The sequence below is a fragment of the Aythya ferina genome, assembly GCF_964211825.1.
Source record: "Aythya ferina genome assembly, chromosome: 6".
Taxonomy (NCBI): domain Eukaryota; kingdom Metazoa; phylum Chordata; class Aves; order Anseriformes; family Anatidae; genus Aythya; species Aythya ferina.
This window is the reverse complement of record NC_140303.1, coordinates 6,546,920-6,566,592: the sequence shown is the minus strand read 5'-3', so window position 1 is coordinate 6,566,592 and position 19,673 is coordinate 6,546,920. Positions and strand designations below refer to the sequence as shown.

The window sequence follows — 19,673 nt, the reverse complement described above, 5'->3', positions numbered from 1 at the left end:
AGTGCAACTGCAAGATGCACAACGTGCAGCTGTTGCACAGTAGCTTATGGAACGACATACACATGCATGGAACCAGACACATGTACCATCCATAGACTGAAAGACAGTTCACAACGTAGTTACAAGAGCACAGCGGTACAGGTAATGCAGATGCCATCATCTGTTGAACACGAAGGAAATGGAGCTCGTTAAATGATAGAGTCCTAGCTCAAGCAATTTCACTTTCCTGGTAATCTGGGCTTTAAATGCGGTGTTATTATTGCAGTCATTCTTCTAGCACCCTCTAGTGTTCACAGCAGCTAAGAATCATTATTGTAACATCCCATCTCATAATCCAAGCCCCTAAAAAGAACTGCTTTCCTAACCTGAAAAAGAAAACTACTCATTTAGTCCATTCTAGGAGCTTCCCATAACAACAGCACGTGTTCCTATTACATATGCAAGTGTAATCTGGCATGTTAGATTTTCTTTCAGTAAAGAAATGAGATCCTAGCGTTCACACACCACTAAGAGGGAAACATTCCTAACAAATAAAATAATCCTTCAGGTACTCACTCTTCCTTTCAAGAGTAGTTGCCCTTCAAATAAATATTTCCTGAACTGGAAACTAGCAAGTGAATTCGCTGTCTTTGTTTTAAATATGTTTGCACACGCAAAACAGCAATCCATTATTGAATGGATGAGGCATCACCATCTAAATGACGGAATTTTAAGAGATAAGAAAACCTGCTTATTTTGCTTATTTTTATCTCGCTGAAGATGATTGCAAAGCATAATGGCTATGGTTTCCTACGATGGTTTCCTGTGATTGCAAGGCCTAATAGCTATGGTTTCCTATGATTTTGATTTTCAGCAAAAAGGCATCCAAAGCCAGTTTACAAACAGCAGACCAAATTTTTAAGTGTACCTCATGCCAAAGCTCACAGCTTGCTTGGAGCACTCCCCATCAGACAGCCACCTAACCCCTATTCTATTAAGGTGCACAACTGAAGTAAGCCAAGTTTTCCAGAAAGCAAGAAATCTGCTGAATAGTGAGTGGAGTGCAAACTTACTGTTATTTCAAGAGGTTTGGGCCTGAATTGTATTCCTGACTTCATGAATGAGAAAGGTAACCTGGTGTATTACACCTGGCCTTAAAGGGCTCTCATTCTGCTCCCCTGAACTCAGCTGTAAGTCTTTTCCTGAACTCTATTTCACTGTCCTATTAATTTGGGCTATACTTCGTAGTACTTAATTCTGGAAAAGTCACAATTCCTCCTAAATAACCACCAAGCTGAACGTGCCACAACTTTTATCATTTTGGAGAGGAAAAAAAAAAAAAAAAAAAAAAAAAAAAAAAAAGCAAATTTCTTTGGCTTTTCACAGACTGACATATAAATTTTATGTACCACGAGTGTAAATTTAAACAAATCAGAAAACCCACTTCGACCAAGTGGGAAAAAAAAAAAAAAAAAAAAAAAAAAAAAAAAAAAAAAGCTGAAATTCATTTTGCTCCTTGCTCACTTTAATACCACAAAATAGATACTTCTAACATCTCCTACTCCTTCGGGCAGTACATGTTGGTCATTCCTCGCCATGCTGAAGGATTTCAGCCCAGTCCCACAGCCCCAGTTTAGGTCACTTCAGGAGCAAAAGACAGTTTGGTAGTTACTGTGTACAGGTGCCCACCTATAGGCGCGCTACCAAATGGCTCCAAGTACCGCTGTCCAAACAGCAGCGATACCCTAAATACGTGGCAGTGAATTGCATTGTGTCCCCACAGTAGGCGTGATACCAACATTAAGACAACTTTTATCGCGTAGGAAGGAGGAAAGCAGGCGACCCCCCTGCAGGCTGCGCCGCTGAGGCGCGGGGCGGGGCGGCCGCCATGTCGGCAGCGGGCGGGGCCGGAATGGGCGGGCGGCAGCGGCCTCAAGATGGTGGCGGCCGCGGGGCTCCGCGTGGTGCGCTGCGGGGGCAGCCCCCTGCACGGCGCCCGGGCCGTCTTCTCCGCTGACGCCAGGTACGGCCGGGGGCTGCGTGTGGTGTTTTTGGGGGGCTGTCCCCGCAGGGAGGGGTCATGGCTGTCGCCTCTCTCGCCGCAGGTTGCTGCTGTGCACCGCCGGGGACTTCGTGAAGGTGTACAGCGCGGCCACCGAGGAGCTGGTGCGGCTGCTGCGCGGCCACAGCGGGCTGGTGACGGGGGTCGGGCTCAACCCGCACAACCGCCTGCAGGTGGGGCAGGGCTGGGGAGGGGGCTGGGGGGCTCTGGGGATGGGAGGAGTGCTCCGCAGGGCCCTTGTGGGGGGCTGGCTCTGCGGGTGTGCTTGTGGTGCTGCTCCGGGTAAGGCACGCTGTCCCCGGAGATGGGCCGCACCTGGGTGGTGGCTGCTCAAAAAGTTCCCCAGATCGGTGTTCAGGCTTTAAGTAGCGGTTTTAGGTAGAACCTGGCTTTTGATGTTTTGTTGTAATAGCTGTTTTTCGCTCCTCAGCTCTACTCGTGCTCTCTTGATGGCAGCATCAAGCTGTGGGACTTCACGGATGGGATTCTCATCAAGGTGCAGTGAGTGCGTGGCAGAGTTGTTCTTGGCCCACTGATTGTAAAATGATAGTAAGGATTGACACAAACCAGTCTGAGATGCATTCTACTATTAACGCAGCCTGAAAGCTGTCTATTCATAGCAGTAATGAGATGTTGATACATATGTCACTGCAGAAATTCATGATGATAAATAATATTATTAGGGGAAAAAACAGCCGTCTGTTGACATACTGACTACTACTTGCTGGAGTTCAGCCCAATGTAGTTTTAAGGGAATACGCTGCAGTTTGTGAGGTACCAATAGGAGCTGATAGGATGGTGTGGAAGTATGGGCCGCTGTCTGTCCTGTTGGTCCTATTTTCTGCCAAGTGGAGGGGCACTTCCAATAGCTGAGCCTTCTGTTTTGTACTGGGGGTAAGGTGCCTTCCTATTTTTTGCTAAATCTGGTGTATGTTAGTGCTGTTTTAATATGGATACTAGTCCTTGATGGAATAGAGTTCTTACTTGTCCTTGAATGGACAACCAATACAGCAAGGTTTCTTCAAAGCACATCTGTTTTCCCCACTGTAAAAGTTTTGTGTTGCTGCCTCTTGAAAACTCTATGCTCAAGTATAGTAACTGTTGGGTTTTTATTTCTTTCATCAGACTTTCACTGTGGGATACAAACTTCTCGCACTGTATGCACTTGATAGTTGTGAGGACTCGGTGTTTGTTATAATTCCCAAGAGAGGTGAAAGAGGTATGCTTAGTGTCATCATTATGATATTGTTTTTATAAGCTACTGTTAACAGAGCGAATAGTGCACAGCAGGGTGCTTTAATGTATTAATGTTCTCTAAGTCTTATGACAGATGCCTGTGGTTCTGTATTTTGTTTTTTTATTTTCATTCTTTGAGGTCTGTTTTTTACATTTGACTAGGAAAGTGCTCATTTTCATTTCTAAATCACATAGTGCACATATTTGATGATGTAGATGCAGTAATCTTTAAACAGTGTCGACCGTAATATAGTGTACACACAGCATTTGAGGCTACTATTCCACTTTAACTGCTTGTATGGTTACTTTTTACTAGACTTTAGTTTGAAATATAGCTTGATCTTATTCCTTCTCTATTTCTACAAACATCATGTCAGAGCAAGATCAAACATTATCTAACTTCGCTTGCTTTCTGCTTATGGTTGCACTGGAATTTGCTATTTAGTCCTCAACATTCAGTGCTGTGTGAATTAGAATATCTTAAACAATATTTTTCTGAGAAGCATTACAAAGTTCTCAGACATATTAGTACCTTCCAATATTCTTGATTTTTGTGAAGGTGGACTGAGTGCAAATAGCTTTTATAAAAATCGCTTTTATAATGGACATGCATAAAGTTGTTTGCAAAAGTTTTTTGGTAACAGATTTTTCTTTGGTCAGATACATTCCAACTGGTCTCAGTGAAGCTGACAAAAACAGCAGGCCAAGATGTGGAAGCCAAGGAATTTTCTGTGGTTCTGGAAGGTGTGGATGCGTCACCAAAGTGTACTGCGTTTGGAAGAGAGGTATATTCGCCTTTGGTGGGGAGTGTTGGGTATTGTTTTGTTTCTTTTCCTTTTAAATGACTGATATGCTGTTAAATGACCGATATGCTGCTTTCATACATATACAGCACAGCAGCACTTCAGACTCATCAAGCAAAACATACTCCTTTAAAAAAAAAAAAAAAAATCATTATATGGAACCTTGGCTGTAAAGAAATTGTAGGTTACTGACTTCTGGAAAGGCTTCCTTGAGAGACATAAGCTTCAGCAGCACTTGGAGGCAGCCGTGATACTTGTTAAAACAATCTGCTAGAACTGAACTTTTGACACATACGAAATGGACTGGAAAAAGTAGGAAGTGCCAGGAAACGAGCCTATTGTTAAATACCGTTTTTCAAGGAGAACGGAGTCTACCCATAATTTCATGAATGTCTTAAAGTCCCTTTTGATATCGAAGGTTTTAAAATCCTTAACATCTTAACATCCTTAACATCTTAACTAAATGTGATTTTAGGAGTAGATATGTAGCTTTGTTTTGCTGAGATCTTATACAGCAGTGTTTGGTTGCTCACAAGGATTGATTCTGTCCTAAGGATTGGTTCTGTCTAAAGAACAGCAAACAGGGAAAAGGAAATGCCTAGTGTACTATGTTTTGGGGTTGTGGGGTCAAATGAACATTTGAAAACAGGGATGAAGACAAAAGTGCTAGAAGTGGTGGCTCAAAGTGTTGTAACAGTCCTTTCTTGCCATCTGTGCAGGTACTTTCTAAGCACCAGTAGACAAAACAGATGCTGGTGTTCAATCCGGTGTCATCTCCAGTTTCAAGTGCTTTATAGTGAACCACGATTTTTTTTTTTTCTTCCATGTGTAAGTACAGTCTTTATCTCCTAACTGGTTGGTTGTTCTTTTACTGTAACAGGGTGAATATGTGGCATCGGTCAAGAACTTTCATCTCCAAGTTTATTTTTTTAAACGGAAACAGTTAAACAGGTAAGAACGATGAAGATATCAGGTATTGCTTCAATCTGAATATATTAAAAATGTGTTAACTGGTGATGTGTGCACGCAGTAATCTACATTTCTCATCAACCATTTGGTTTTATGCTAGGTGGGTTGTAGACAGTACATGAGAAGCTTCCTTTAAAAAGGAAGGTGGGCAGTAAGAGTATTCACAGTAGCTCTTGATAGCTCATTTTTTCAGCTCAGGTATGTATTTTTCTAGACGATGCTGGACTGAAACAAGTGACAGGTTGGTCAAGGACCAAGTGGGATAGGGAGGAGTGGAACAAATAAACTTGATTGAAAGCAAAGATGTAATGAAATAAGTGGAAAGAAAGTTTCGCTCTTTTTTACATTGTGTGTGTAAGTTTATAACAACTGGAAGACGGTTGATTTTGCTGTCAGAATTACTTCTGTGTACTTGTGCATCAGCTGAAGTTTTCTTTTTGTTTTCAAAAATGTGCATATAATTAGAGTTCCATTTTTAACTTCTGAAGGTTTTCTCTAAGAGCAACAAACGCGAAAGGTGGAAATAACCTCTTCACTTGTGTAGCGTGCCATCCTAAGGAGGATTGTATTGCAACTGGCCATGCTGATGGAAAGATTCGACTCTGGTATGTTCATTTTGATTCATCTGTGTACCCCATAAACTGGCATGACCATAGAAATTAAGTGAAACCTGAGCAAAGCAGTCTAATTAGTCCTTACGTTGCTCTTTATGACTGCTGAAAATGTCAAAGAATAGCCAGGCTTGTGGGACTGCAATACTCACATTGACTTCAGGGTACAGCTTAATTTTAATGTTAAAGCAGAGGGAATGTTCCCATTCAGCCACGCTCCACTATTCTGTAACGTATTTGAAAAAGGTAATGGGAGAGTAATTGGAGGAACTTTGTGGGCAATAGAGTCCCAGTGAGAGCACACTCGTGGAATTGCATGGTTAAGAAGAGTCAGCTTGCCAAGTTGCTCTGCAGCTCTGGGTTGCTCAGTGTGTGTAAGATGTACAGTGCATGCCAGGAAGGTGTAGCATTCCCCGGGAAAGCTGCTGGCATGTTTCCTTCCCTGTCACCAAAGCATACAAGAAACTGTAGTTCAGAGGTTAGAAAAAAGATACGCTTGATTCGATTCAATATTCCCCTTTGTTTGCTCAGTTGATGACCCTGTGCTTGAAGTACTCTTTTCCTTCTCCATAGGAGGAATTTCTACCACAACAAAGAGTATGTGTTCTCCACCATGCACTGGCATCATGACAGGGTCATGGATCTCTCTTTTTCTATAGAGGGTGAGTACAAGAGTCTTTCAAAGACACAGAGCTGTAGAATGGGGGGAAGAAATCGATGGAAGTTCAAGTTCATCCACTTACTAACAAATAAGTTTGTAGAATTTTAAGTATGTACAGGAAGGATCTGAAATAAGTGGAAGCGGTTGAGCTTTTCTGGTGCTATTTTGGCTGGTGTTCATAATACAAAAATCGACTTGCTGTGGCAGAATGTAAAATCTAGCCCCTCTTCCTACCACTTACACCCTACTGTCTCCTTTTTCATCAGTAATGCCAATGAGCTCTTGCCAGAGTCTGTCTGAACCTGAAGAAAGTAAGCCAGTCCTGTCTGAGCTCAAACCTAATGATAAAAACCCAGTTCACTTTCAGGTGAATGTATTTCTTGGCATACTTCTTACTGCAAAATACTTATAGAAGGAGAACATCTATATTCTAACACAAATACTGAACTGATACAAAAGGTAATGGGGCTTACGATTCCCAAACCATTGTTTAAATTTTACTCTTGGCACAAGTTTTCGTTACTTCATGTAAGTTTCTCTAATGGTTTAACATGGGATAATAGGAAACATACATGTATATGTCTGTTGCACAGGCTGGGCATGAGGAATAACTGTTTTGTATGTGACAGTGTGTGTTTTTCTACTAACACATACATGTGCTGACAATATTTTTTTTTTTTTAAACAAAACCTCTAACTGCATGTTTATTTCCTGGAAAGGAACCAGCTTGCTGAGTGGAGGAGTTGAAGCTGTTCTGGTTCAGTGGCACAACGGATCAGACTGTAAGAAGGATTTCCTTCCTCGCTTGGGATCTGCTATTGAGTACATCTCTGTTTCGTCTGATGGCACTCTCTATTGCACCTTGCATACAGACAACAGTAAGCCAAGTATTTTAAGTACCACCTAATGCAAAAATGGAATGCAAGTCTGTATTACCTCTACTTCATTCATTTCAAATGAGTTAACTAGATAATACATAACAGGTTGAACGCTGATCTGAAAGAACATACACTTAAAGCAGGTTGTTTTGCTCTTCCATCAGTTCTGCAAATTTGCTGTAGCTTGGCTACATCTTGATTTAGGGATCTCACAGATTACGTGGAGACATCTTTTCACAATCTGATATGTATACAGTTAAGGGCCTTTCCCTCTGTGAGATGTTAATGCTTGGTGGAAGCCTGTTCTAAGTCTCTATATGCTTTTCCTTTCAGGAATCACAATAATAAACAGCAACCTAAGATTTTCCAAAAGTATTCAAGGGCTAATTAGAGGTAAGTGCAGTGAAGTTTCTTCTCCTTAAGGGGTAGAATATGTAACTTCCAATCTGAAGTCATTTGTCCTCTTTTGTTCCCAGCCAGGGATGTCAAGACTGGTCTAGTGGTTGATCCTAGAACCAAAGCTTTGGTCCTGAATGGAGAGGCTGGCCACTTGCAGTTCTATTGTCTCCAAAGTGACAAACAGCTGTACAGTGTAAGTTGGACAGGCCTGTGCTAAAACTTCTTCAGTCAAGTATATGATACATCAGAATTTCTCAGAAGACAAAGCAAAACCCAGCACCCGTACCCTGCAACTGGATTCCAGCCTGAGATTTTGTCAGCTTTGTCACAGTCTTGTTACCTGTACGCATAGCTAAATGCTGACAGTTGAATAAATCCCTCCAGTGTTGTTACTCTCAAGTTAAATGCCACAAATTTGTAGGTAAAATCCTCATGCAATATCCTCTTCACATGCACACACTTCCTATTATTATGGAATTTGCATGCCATAATTTTGCTTATCCTGATTTTTTTTTATGCCAAAGACCAATCAGTTCAAATCAGTGCTTGCAGCACATCCTTTCTCCATTGTCTTCTGACTAATATCTATAAATCTACACTGGAATTCTCATATTTATTCTTGTCTTGTTTTTCAGTTGGATATTGTTCAACAAGAATACATCCAGCAGGCAGGCTTAAACCAAACTGACTTGGTTAAAGTTGCATTTAGTGCCCAAGGCAAGTGGTTAGCAACAGTGGAAGAGAGAGAAGAAGAACCTGACCTTGAGTTACACTTGAAGCTGTGGTTCTTTGATGAAGAAACACAAAGGTAATGATAACTAGAGATGGCCTTCTAGGTGTCCAAGTCTGTACCTTAAGCATGATGCAAATATCTACGCAAATGTTGTCTTGTAAAGGGTTTCTTCAAATGAACTAATAATAGGAAAATTGGATTTAACTGTAGGAAGGGATTAAATGCATGTGACACATCTGAAACAGCCCACAAACATGAAATAAATAGAGAATAAGTAGAGATTAGGAATAGCTGTCCTGAATGTAATTTCTTACTTTCTCCACTCAATTGCTATTTGATTAGTCTTAAGTTACAGAAAACTGACCTTGTTTTTTCTTTAACAAAACATGCCTCTAGTTCAAATGTGTTTCTTGACTGCTTATTTGAAAAATCACTTTCTGACTACAAGTTTTGTTTCTCTGATTCCCTTTCTCCCTGCCCCTTCTAGAATAATTCTAAACTGTAATCTTCCTGAAGTTCAAAATGAAATAAGTGACAAGCTTTTTTTCTTTCCTTCTAGCTTTAAGTTGAATACTCAAATAAGCATGCCCCACGATGACCACATAACAGCCATGTGCTTCCGTGACATGGATGAATTGGAAGATGACTCCCTGATACTGGTAACAGCTGGCAAAGATTGTCTGTTTAAAGTCTGGGTGATACTAGAAGACACTGATCCAGAAGGTAAGCATGGTCAAAGTGTAACATGGTCTTATTTGCCACCTTACAACACACGATATAAATCTGACCCTAACTTCATCTGTTTAGAACCTGGCCCTCTGGTCCCATCCACTTACATATTTCTGCAGGTGCGTGGAGTATTATGTTCTCCTGAGCATCCTCTGTCATGAAGTTCTGTAGTTCTGCAGTATTACAGACTGATATAGAGGTTCCTTAAACAGTAGAGACTTTACCAAATTAGCTGCAGAAGGGAATGGCAGCCTGTATTAATTATTTAAAGGGTTGTCATTGTGTAATGATGCTTCTGTGCTGGGAAAGCAGACATTTCTGTGAGTATAGTCTTGACAATTCTCTCAAGGAAGCAGGATGCGGAACAGAGATAGTGTTTTGGTTGCCATTAGTATAAAACAACAACGCTTTAGCATTCTGGAAATCCACCAGTTGATAGTTGACTTTTTGAACATCTTTCCTTCCTATTAGATGTTTCAGTTTTTATAGATTTTTTTTTTTATTGGATCAAACAAGTCCTAGAATGGATATTTAGGATCCACTTCCAAGATACTTAAGTAACCAAATCCTACTCTTCAAAATGCATGCTGGGGTTTGCTTCTTGCAAAATAATACATGCCCCTCTCGTGTCGTGTGTCATTATTCCATATGCCTTTGAACATCAAATGCAAAAGATTTTACTGCTTAATTTTATTTCAGTGTTAGGCAACTGTGATCTTAAGTCAATGTGGACTGAAGATGAGACCTAATGGTTTTTTTTATTTCCTTTGAGATAGCTTTGCATCTGCTGACTGGTCTCTTTAATGCTGGGGTGGTGTTTTTATTATTTTTCTGTGACTACACAGAGTTCTATTCCATGGCATGCATAAAAGTAAAAATTAGTGTTGACTTCCCTTATGTATTTCCTCCAGAGGAGGAGAGGAATTATCAGGTAAAAGGATTGAATGTGCTGTATCTTCTGTGCAGCACATATCCATAAAAGCATGTATTAAATTAATAAACTAACTGGTTCGTATGTGGAACAACCTTTTGGTGTTTTCTTTGTAGCAAGTCTCTACTGTGCCTCTAGATGGTGCTGTGTTGCTTAAAGAAGTGAACTGGTTCTGGCTTTTTCAAAGGCAGTTCTTATGTAACAGCTGTGAATCGATGATGATAAAGGATGTCTTTCGGTATCTTTTCTCACTTTGTAAATCTATTACCTGCTTACTTGAGAACATTTAATGTAGTTGGCAAAACAAGCATGATAATCTTGGGATGCAAAATAGAGGGCAAATGAAAAATCTAGATACTAGATGCTTCTTGTACTGGAGAAAGGTAGATTCTGCTTACTTCACAAAAAAGTAAGCCTTCTGAAACTGAGCTGTCATGCTCTTGAGCCTACTTTGCTGCACTAATACTTGAATTTTCCTCTCTTTGTGTATAGACTTGAATTTAATTATCTAATTTGCTTATTCAATGCAGCACAGCAGAGTTTGAGTTGGAGCTGTGACTTTGTAGGCAGCTATCACAACTACCAAGCGACTAACTGCTGTTTCTCAGAAGATGGCTCTTTGCTTGCTGTTAGCTTTGAAGAAACTGTCACTGTATGGGATTCAAGTACGTGGGATCTGAAGTGTACGTTTTGCCATCCACCTGGAAAGATAAGGTATGTTTGGCTTTTGTATCTTCTATATTTGGCTTTTCATGTCTTACTTGAGTATTCAAAACAGAATCAATTCATAGTACTTCACAATTTTGTATGTGTTCCTAGAAATGCTGAATTTAACAGCAGAATGTCATATTTCATATATGGAAAAGACTAACTGGAACTTCCCCATTAATGTAGAGATGAATCAAAATACTGAAGTATAAATATAAAAAGGTAGTGCTTTATTCTTGTATGCATTAATTCAAATAGGAAGTATATTGGTAAGCCATTATGCCATATTTTATAATGCAAATGATGTCAATGTGTATTTTGATTGCTGATAACCTCTGCTGGAAACCTGTATGTGGCTGGCAGACTACTTTAGCATGTTCTGCTGGGTGCTGCCATGTTAACAGACATACTGAAGAGGTGCAGGTGTCTCTTTGTTGCATGAGGGTGGTGAGGAATGGCTCAGGTCCGCAGTACAGATAAAATTTAGAGGCCCAAAGAATAGGACAACCTCAACATGAAGCTTGATGGACTGCAAATATACAGTAGTTCCTGATCCAGGTGAAGCATCACCTTTTTATGATTGCCTTAAGAAAGCCAGGCAATGGGTGACCTCGCTGGTTCCTCTAGTTAGTCTTTGAGCCAGATCTCTCTCTAAACAAATTCTGAGTGATGCTACGAATGAACTATGTTTCCTTTCAGTACTAAGACTTTTGTAGCTGCTTCTCCAAGTCATTACTGGCCTAATGTTAGAGGCTCTTATTTTCTCCAGAAAACAAATCAGCAACCTATAAGTTTTTTTTTTGTTTTTTTTTTTTTTACTACTTTACTTGTTCTAGTTCTTAGCTCAGTGGTGGGAATCTTTTTTTTAAATACTGGAAGCTTTTTTCCAGTCCTGATGTTAACACTAGTAATTACATGTTTGTTACTTATGAGGTTAAAATCACTGCTTAAAATCAGAATGCTGTAGGAACAGTTCCAAATTCTCCGTAATCCTTATGGAGTCATGCATACTTGACATCTTCCAGACCTGTTTTGTGGTTGCATGTGAAAGAAAGCATCCTCTCGCTAGAGGTGAAAGCAAAATGCAAACTTATCCTGACCAAATCTCAGAACTAAATCTTAACTGAATGTGTCTGACTTGTTTCTCTATGTAGTATTGATTCACAAGAATGAAATCTGAAGGTCATTAACTTTTTTGACTTTTTGCTTCTGTAGGGACATCTGCTTTGGGAGACTAACATGTTCCAAATACCTTATTGGTGCCACTGATCATGGCTTTCTCTGTTGCTGGAACCTGCTCAGTTGTGCATGTAAGATCAGCTTAAATGTGTACTAGAGTGACTGTGGTGACATCTAACACAAATTTACTATGGTACCATTAAATAATTCTGGTTTGATCCAGATTTCCACAGAATATTTTGTAGTGGGTCAGATTTTAATACTTAGTTAAGATAGTATCCTTCTTAGCATGTATGTTCATATTTAATTCTACATTAGGTGATAACACAGTAACAGCTTGTATTTCCTGCACTTGTAGAGGAAGTTGATAATTGTGTTTTAATTAATCTGGGAATAAGTGAAGTTGTATGCGTCTTGCAGAGGCCAAGCCTTGAGTCATTTCCATTTGACCTTTTATTTGGCAAAGCACCGGGGTGGAACTGAATGCTGCCTTCTCACATCTGTCTGTTGCTATGTTTGCTTTTCAGTGGAATGGAGTGCTCACCTCAACGTTGTAATTCTGCAACCTGATCCCCTTTCAGAACACATTGCTGCTGTCTCATGGCTCTCAAAAGAGTCCAGCTGTGAGTACAAAGGCTTCTTTGACAAGTAGTAGTCAGTGGATCTTAAAACTGTGAAAGCATAATTTCTAGAAAAGGTTTTCTTAGAATTCCATAAAAGCCAAACCTGAGTCTGTGTTTGCACCTGTGGAAAACTGTGTCAGAGCTCTGATATGTTTATTCTTCCCAGAGCTACTGTTCTACAGAAAAGTTAATTACCAAGCGTATTCTCTGGATTTGAATACCATAAAAGGTAACTTCTCATATGCATTGAGGATATCCAGTTAAAAGTCCTGCAAACTAGTGCTTAAAGACAATCCAGTCCAGCCCTTACTGGCTGTCATACACAGGGCTTTGACAGCTATCCAGGAAGGTAAGAATTTCATGACTTAAAGGCGAGACTTCTTCTTTTTGCAGTGTTTGTGTTTAAGCCTAATGAGCCACGGCCGATCTGTATCCAGAGAAACCTTTGTCAAGAAAAAATCCAGTGTGCTGCCTTCGTTCCAAGAGACGTACCTGAAACAGTTGGTTCAGAAAAATACGTTTGGCTAAGAAGATCCCAACTATATCTTCTTACCGATGCACAAGTAAGAAATAATGGTTAGCAGTGGTTCCTTGGATGTGAGGGTGCTCAGCTGTTGTTGAGTATTAGTTTCCTTTCATAATTTCAAAGCAACAAAAGCCATACATGGTTCTTCATTAAAATCTTTCAAATGCTAAAACAGCTTAACATCGATTTTTTTTTTTTTTTTTATTTACTGCTCTTTTGCTTCCAATAGTTTCTCTTGCTTTTTTCACAGAAAAAAACTATGTAGAAGCTGAAGTGTTGCTAGCTATGCAAATGTTTTCATACGATATTCAGATTTTCCCCATATTATTTGTGTGGTTGTTTTGTCTGTTTTCCCTTCTACCTGCAAAGTCTGTACAGAGATATTGGGCTCATTCCTGCTTCCTTTTCTTTCTAAAAATAAAGAGAAAGTTGTATTGGTTTCTTCCACTTGACAAACAAATCTTTTGGGGCCAAACTTTTGTGGACTAGGTACTGAAACACAGAAAGCAGTTCTAGATGTCATAACTCTGCTACATCTCTCTTTATTTTAGGAGCTAATGACGTTTAGCACAAAGTCCCCAGAAGAAAGGCTTACGGTGTCAAGCAAACAGGTACCTTTCAAAGTAATTCTGATAGAAATGTGTAGCGGTACTCAAAATTCTGTTGGTGTTCAACTTGACAGATTCTAATTCCCATCTGTCATGAAAACACTTATCACATCCTGACAGGGAGTCACAGGCCCTTATCTGAAGGGGCACTAATCTGTACTTGCTTATATGTTGGCAGAAGTCCTGTTCATAAAACCTTTAAAAGGTGAAGTATTAGTAACATAATACTTCTTTTCTAATTTTCCTGAACAAAATCTGATAATTTTCTAAAAGAATGTAGATTGCATGCATGAAGCAAAACCACCTGATATTTGAGCTAGCTCTCTTCCTTGTTTTGGTTTCTTTAATGCTTGGAGCCTTGGTTTGTGGCCTGAGAGAAATAAGTATCAGGAGCCACGTCATATGGCTCAGCTCAGTTAAATCTGAGCATGGAGTTCTGTCACCTAGATTGATTCTAAATTCTTCTAGCCAAATTTCGGTAATTCAAAATGAGATGGAATTTAGATCTTTGACAATAGAAGTTCTAATTAAAACTGTCTTGTTTCAAATACAAGTTGTACAAGTTGTGGTTTTTTTTTTTATTCAAGCTGGCCGTAGAAGAAAGCCTTCCAGTGACCCCATTTAGCTTGCTGTTGGGAAAGCACAGACATCAACAATCACAAGGGGATACAGACCTTACAAAAGTAGTTCGTAATCACCACGAGCAAGATTCCCCTGCTGTTAAAGAGGTAGGAGTAACTACAGTAAGTGAACAAGCAAAATAATGACAGGCAAAAGCATTCATAATAAAGCTTCTCTGCTTTCTCTTCAGCTCCTGCACACTCCAGCACACGTTTTGCCGTCTGCTTCCTTCCTGTGTCCTATATTTATTAATTCATTGCTCATCTCCAAAGAGAAAAAAAGGTAAGAAAAATGGGAGAACTCATACTAGTTATTGAGATCAGTTGAATTTAAATGCATCTTCAAAAAAGCTATTCTTACACTTTAGATAATTTTCTAACACTCTTTGCCTTTGCTCCTCTTAGGTGATAGAATAGTAGGTTGCTTATAGCCCCATCCAGCCTGGCCTTGAGTACCAAATGCCAAACAGGCATTTGGTGGCCTGTTCTTCTGAGATCAACATTCTTACTGGACTGTCCAAGTAAACTTTTTTTGCCAACAAAATAGTGGCAAAAGTCGCATACGAAGAATATATAGAAACTTCTGTGTGGTTTAGTACAGAAGAATTTAGGAGTTCAGTGGCCTCTGTAAATATTTGCAGCTGTAGAGCTCATACTTTGACTCTAGTAATTAGTATGCCTGTGCATTTGAAGTGCATACAGCTACAAGGACTGTAGGAGCAGGCCCCTGAAAGGCTGGTAAGTGTGTATCACTGTATAGACTGATATCCTTATTAATGTTAAATCCTTCTCTTTTCCGTATCAGTATTAATAAACAGTGATATAACACATCTATAATGCATTGACTTGGAGGGATAAACTTCAGTAGATCAGATGACTTATAGGAGACCGGGACTGTTCTGTCACCTAGGACATTCCTAATGACAGAACAGGTATTTGAAGAACATGTATTTGAATTAATAGTGTCAAAGTACCATATTTTAGGTGGTGGTTGTTCTATATAATTACTTTAACGTATAGTTTCTATTTCAGCATGAGTTTCTTTTGAATCAAGTGAGAAGGGAGCAGCTGTTTTAAATACCTCTCTATTTAAAAAAAATTCTTCATTGGAATGTGCTATTGCAGCATTTTTTAAGACCCCAAGTGACCTGTTTCTTATCTGAAAGAAGAGTGGCCTTAATTGTCTCATCCACCAGTATGTGCGATGTTTCTAATCTATAGAAGTATGGAATAACTTCTTACATAATGCTGAGCTGCATGTTCTGACAGTACATATTATGTTTGGAGAAAATGTGTATTTGGGAAGTTTACTTAAAGGAGAAGCCAGCCATGTGAAATAGCTTGTAATGGAGATGGCAAGAAGTACAGTAGTTCTTCTGTAGCCTGAGACTTTAAAAAAAAAAAAAAAACAATATTTGCTTGAAGTTATTTGCATGATAACTGAACTGTACTACCATGTGTGGTCAGAACTACCTATTTAACTATTTCCAATCATCTTCCTTTTACAGTGCTGAAGAAGTTGCTGATGAAGTAGAAATGGAAAGTGAAGAAGCAGAAGAGGATTCAGACGAGGAAAAAGATGTTACTGAAATGGAACAAGAAAATACAAAGTCTATGGATTTATTAGGAGAGATAACATGTAAACTGTCCAAAGCTGAGGAAAAAGAGCTACGAAAAGTTAGAAAAATGGACTACAGTTGGATATCAGCTTTCTAAACAGACATCATGCTTTTTTCTTTTGTATTGTAAGCTGAAGCTTTGGATATTAAATACTGTTCCAAAACCCTTTCAACTCTTTTGACCATGAATTTTATCAACATCTATGGCCATAAGAAGAGAGAACTTGGGGGAGGGATTAAAGTTTTTGGAAAAAAATGCCTCTGTTCTTAGCTTTATCACTGATTCTCTGTGAGCTTAGAAGACATCTGACCTGTATCTTTTTGTCATGCAAGTGCATATAAGAGGCTTCTTGTGAAGCTGAATTCATTACTGGACTTGTGATGAGTTTCTGAAGTCACAGCTGAGCCTCTGAAAACTTCCCCAGCAGAGACTGGGCTACTGAGGCCAAAGAACAGCAGCAAAGGGCTTCAGTTCATAAAGTACTTAATTCAAGAGTTCAGGATCTAGTAGGGAAATTGGTTGTGCTGTATACAGATAAGTAGCAAGTCTTCTCCTCAGAAATTCTTTCATCTGACATAGGTGACAGGTGGTTCAATGTGTCTGGTTCTGGAATATAACTGCCTCCTATTATTTGGTCTTAGCATGTTTTCTGGTATTTGTACAGTACAGAGACTCTCAGGCATAGGGCACTTGAAGTCATTATTTCATAATGAAACCTCTGCATTCCCATTTATCAAGAACACCACAGAACTTTGCAGGGATACTCATCTCCTTTCTGCCACCTTACTGTATGCATAACAGAGCTGTGAGAGGGATGAGCTGAGGGCTAAGCATAGAAACAGTGTCCTGTTGTGTACTATAACGGCAAGCTGGTGGAGGTTGCATTGGTCAGAGAGCTCTGGAGAAACAATATTCTGCTAAAAATATTTAAGTTAAAAATACTGGAAACAGGTAGGATACTTTATTGGTGAAAAATCATCCTCTTCCCTCCTTTGCTACTGCCTTTAATCCTGCCTTGGAACAAGCTGGAAAACACTTTCCTGTATCATTTCTAATACCATGTAGTGAAAGGCCGGTTTGCTTTTGTTTTGGTTTTTGGAGGGTACAAGTGCCCTTCAACAGAAAAAAGCTATCTCTTCCTCACATACATGGGTTGAAAAGCGTATTTTCCCCTCTTGAATGCAACTGCAGCTGTTTGTTTATCATGCTGACCAACTGCCAGTGCCTTCCCCGTGAAGCAGTTCATAGATTAAAATACAGATCAGAAGCACTGACAATTCTGGCTGTCAGCTTGTGGTGTACAAACAGGCCTGTTCCCTGAGCCTTGGGAAATACTGTGCCCTGGTGTCCTGAGGCTGTCCTGTGACAGCTGAGGACAGAGGTATTAGCAAGAGTATATGGTCTTAATCTACAGTTGTAACAGAGAAGCTTGCAGAAATGAGAAGCCTTCTGCACCCCTGTCTGTGCAGTAAATGAAGCAGTAACCCGCAGCAAACAAATGTCCCCTGCACTAGGGACGCTGCATTCATATCAAAGTACTGGAGATGAAAACACAGCCTCGATGGTAATCACTTGTAAACATACACTGTACTGAAAACAATTAAGTCTACCACTACATATGAGTACTGGCTGAATTGACATCAAAATTAGTTTAAAATTCATTAGTGTGGAAAAAGAGTATGCTTTTTACTTTAGAACTTTATGGTCTCATGGATGTCAAAACAGATAAAGGTGGGGAATAAAAAACATACTTTAAGAAATACAGCCCTGCATAAAGCATGTTATTGACAGTTTCTTGCCTGGAACTTGCACAAAGTGTATGTATTTCTTGTTAGACTGAGGTGAAAAACGTCACTTGTTATAGTTTCAGGCTAAATTGTCTGGGGCTGGCTCCATTAATTGGCAGCAAAGGGCTTATTACTTATGATTGTGAGGGACAACAGACAAAATATTTTCTTCTGTCATAAATTACATTGAGACTAATATTGCTACAAAGTTTAATGCTAAGGAAAAATCATACTTCAGGCATTTCAGTTTGTTTAGAGGCTTTGGGATAGCAGAGAAATGGCACATCTTAAAGTCTATGCTTTTTTTTTTTTCAAATTGTTTACCTGAAGGTTCGCTTTTTTTATTTTAATCTTACAAATTTGCAGGGAGAGAAGAGAAACGCAATAATGCTGTTACATACAGCGTAGCTAAGGCCAGTTTTCTGTGTTTGTGTTTTTCTCCCTTTTTATACCAGCTGTTTAGATAACCTTCAGGTATACGTACCCACAAAGAAAAATCTCAGCTCCCCCAATATTACGCAATTTTTATTTCTGTCCATTTCACTTACAGATTTACAGGTGATAGTGTTGCTTTTTCAGAACCTTGGACCCAAGGGACATTCCCCTAAATTCAAAGTTTCAGCATGACAAATTAGAAAAATGTGTTCAGATTGTAAGTGACAAATGACAGTTTTGAAAGCTCAGAGGTTTTTAAAAGTACCAAATAAAGAAGATGAGCATGCATTTTTTCCCCTTTTCAAAACGTGCGCTATACTAGGAAAGACACGCTTAAAGGTTTTGGTCTTTTTCTTAAATAAAATCAGACTTCAGCCCTGGAGAAAAACAAGTGCAAGCTGAGTAGATAGATCTACTCGCATTGTTGCAAAAATGCTTGCTGCATCAAAGCCTCCAACACAAGTCCAACTTTAAAGGTAAGAAGGAAATCTCACTGCTAGTGTTCATTTTCTTTTCCTAAAGTTATCGTGTTCTTGGGAAAGCAAGGTGCTTTGCTGGAAAGTAACCGGTTATGAACAAGATACAACTCCCATGCAATTCAGTTTTGTGTTAGGGTAATGGAGCAGTGTATGACGAATTGTCATCAAGAAAACACATCGCAATTACCCTTACCTTTCTAACCTTTGTCCTGTGTAAGTTTTAGGGGTTTTTCATGCTTACAGTGCATGTCCTCACTTCGTGCTTCTGGTATATGTTTCTTCTACTCAAGCAGGAAAAACGTTTCTGTTAAGAGATTTACTGCATTTAGGAGTTAGACTCTGACCAACCTTTTTGAAAACCTTTTTTGAAAGGTACTGCAATTGCAACGAAGGATTTGGAGGGAGGGCTGGAACTCCGCTCTCTGATTTGTTCCAAATGTTTTGAAACGTTTTATTTTTAAATCAGTTGGTTTCTGCTGGCCCTCTGGGGTTTTTGTTTGGTTTAGTTTTGCTTTTTTAAAGCCTTCTGCTTTTTTTTAAAGCCTTCTGTATCTCAGCGGACAGGAAGGTTCTCCATATTTACCACTGGCCGATTGTACTCCATGCCCTGGGAGGGCAGTTCACGGCCGGCCACCTTCAGGCTAGTAGAAGGAGCTAAAAAGTGGTTACAATATTTTTTAAGCTTTTCCAAGAACAGGAAAAAAAAAAAATACAAACTGCAATTTTTGTGAGGGTGTTCTAGTATCACCCAGATCTTTGTCTTTTGGATGTTTTTCTGCCTAACCCTCTCTGTTGCTTGACCATGGCAGCTGCCTCCATCTGCCAACTCCCAGTATGTGTCCAGCCTGCTCGAGCACGTGGCAACAGCCAGAAGTAGAAGTAGCAGAGAATAACAGCAGCACCACCTGAAACATAACTCACAGGGACTGCAATGCGTCTTCCAGTCCCCCCTCCTGCCCTGAAGCAGAATAACTGAGGTATATTCCTATGCCTGGCAGATATTCGTCTTATTTTGTAATCCTCTCATAAAAGTCACTCTGCAACCCATGCAATCTGTTCAATGCTTATCTATTCTGATGACTTCTTTTTTTTTTCCC

At 39.6% G+C, this 19,673-nt stretch overlaps 1 protein-coding gene across 1 annotated transcript; it reads left to right on the top strand.

The window, feature by feature from the left end:
• Nucleotides 1-1,870: 1,870 nt before the first annotated feature.
• Nucleotides 1,871-16,047, top strand: WDR75 (WD repeat domain 75). Its single transcript, XM_084522919.1, has 21 exons — nt 1,871-2,002; nt 2,085-2,214; nt 2,472-2,537; nt 3,167-3,260; nt 3,938-4,062; nt 4,961-5,031; nt 5,538-5,654; nt 6,234-6,322; nt 7,041-7,199; nt 7,533-7,592; nt 7,676-7,791; nt 8,234-8,406; nt 8,891-9,054; nt 10,522-10,705; nt 11,915-12,009; nt 12,406-12,501; nt 12,895-13,064; nt 13,579-13,638; nt 14,223-14,363; nt 14,447-14,538; nt 15,764-16,047. The coding sequence occupies exons 1-21, from the start codon at nt 1,917-1,919 to the stop codon at nt 15,969-15,971; spliced, it is 2,496 nt and encodes an 831-aa protein (XP_084379045.1). The 5' UTR covers nt 1,871-1,916; the 3' UTR covers nt 15,972-16,047.
• The last annotated feature ends 3,626 nt before the right edge of the window (nt 16,048-19,673 follow it).

What these genes read in the sequence shown, in the direction of transcription:
- WDR75 (XM_084522919.1), top strand. Translation starts at nt 1,917, where the DNA reads ATGGTGGCGGCCGCGGGGCTCCGCGTGGTGCGCTGCGGGGGCAGCCCC. An exon ending in ACCCGCACAACCGCCTGCAG is followed by an intron (nt 2,215 to 2,471) that starts GTGGGGCAGGGC and finishes TTCGCTCCTCAG; the next exon opens with CTCTACTCGTGCTCTCTTGA. An exon ending in GTACTGCGTTTGGAAGAGAG is followed by an intron (nt 4,063 to 4,960) that starts GTATATTCGCCT and finishes TTACTGTAACAG; the next exon opens with GGTGAATATGTGGCATCGGT.